This window comes from Corvus brachyrhynchos, unplaced genomic scaffold (genome assembly GCF_000691975.1).
Source record: "Corvus brachyrhynchos isolate BGI_N302 unplaced genomic scaffold, ASM69197v1 scaffold340, whole genome shotgun sequence".
NCBI classification, from domain to species: Eukaryota; Metazoa; Chordata; class Aves; order Passeriformes; family Corvidae; genus Corvus; species Corvus brachyrhynchos.
In genome coordinates, this window is record NW_008235987.1 from 1,106,040 (window position 1) to 1,106,359 (window position 320).

At 70.9% G+C, this 320-nt stretch overlaps 1 protein-coding gene across 1 annotated transcript in view; it reads left to right on the top strand.

Moving 5' to 3' along the window:
- BAHCC1 (BAH domain and coiled-coil containing 1) overlaps nucleotides 1-320 on the top strand; it is a 25,395-nt gene that overhangs the window by 19,218 nt on the left and 5,857 nt on the right. Inside the window, exon 3 of the mRNA XM_017730732.1 lies at nucleotides 107-315. Within this exon, the coding sequence (XP_017586221.1) occupies nucleotides 107-315 (209 nt within the window). The remainder of the gene's footprint in view (nucleotides 1-106; nucleotides 316-320) is intronic.

Sequence of the window (320 nt, forward strand, 5' to 3'; positions counted from 1 at the left end):
GCCTGGAGGGGATCGCAGGCTCTGCAGAGAATTCCCAGCTGGAGCGGTGCAGGTTGGGGTGCCGGGGGCAGGTGCCACCCCAGCCCCGCTGACTCGGTGTCCCCAGCCCCGGGGTACCCCCGCTTCTCCGGGAGCTTGGCCTCCACCTTCCTGCCCATGGGCCACCTGGACCACCACGGCAATGGCAACGTGCTCTATGGCCAGCACCGTTTCTACGAGAGCCAGAAAGGCAGGTACCGGGGTACCGGGGCCACCAGGGACCCTCCCGGGGGTGCGTGTCCCCAGCCGGGCAGGGGTGGGGGGCTGGGTGCCGGAGCAGG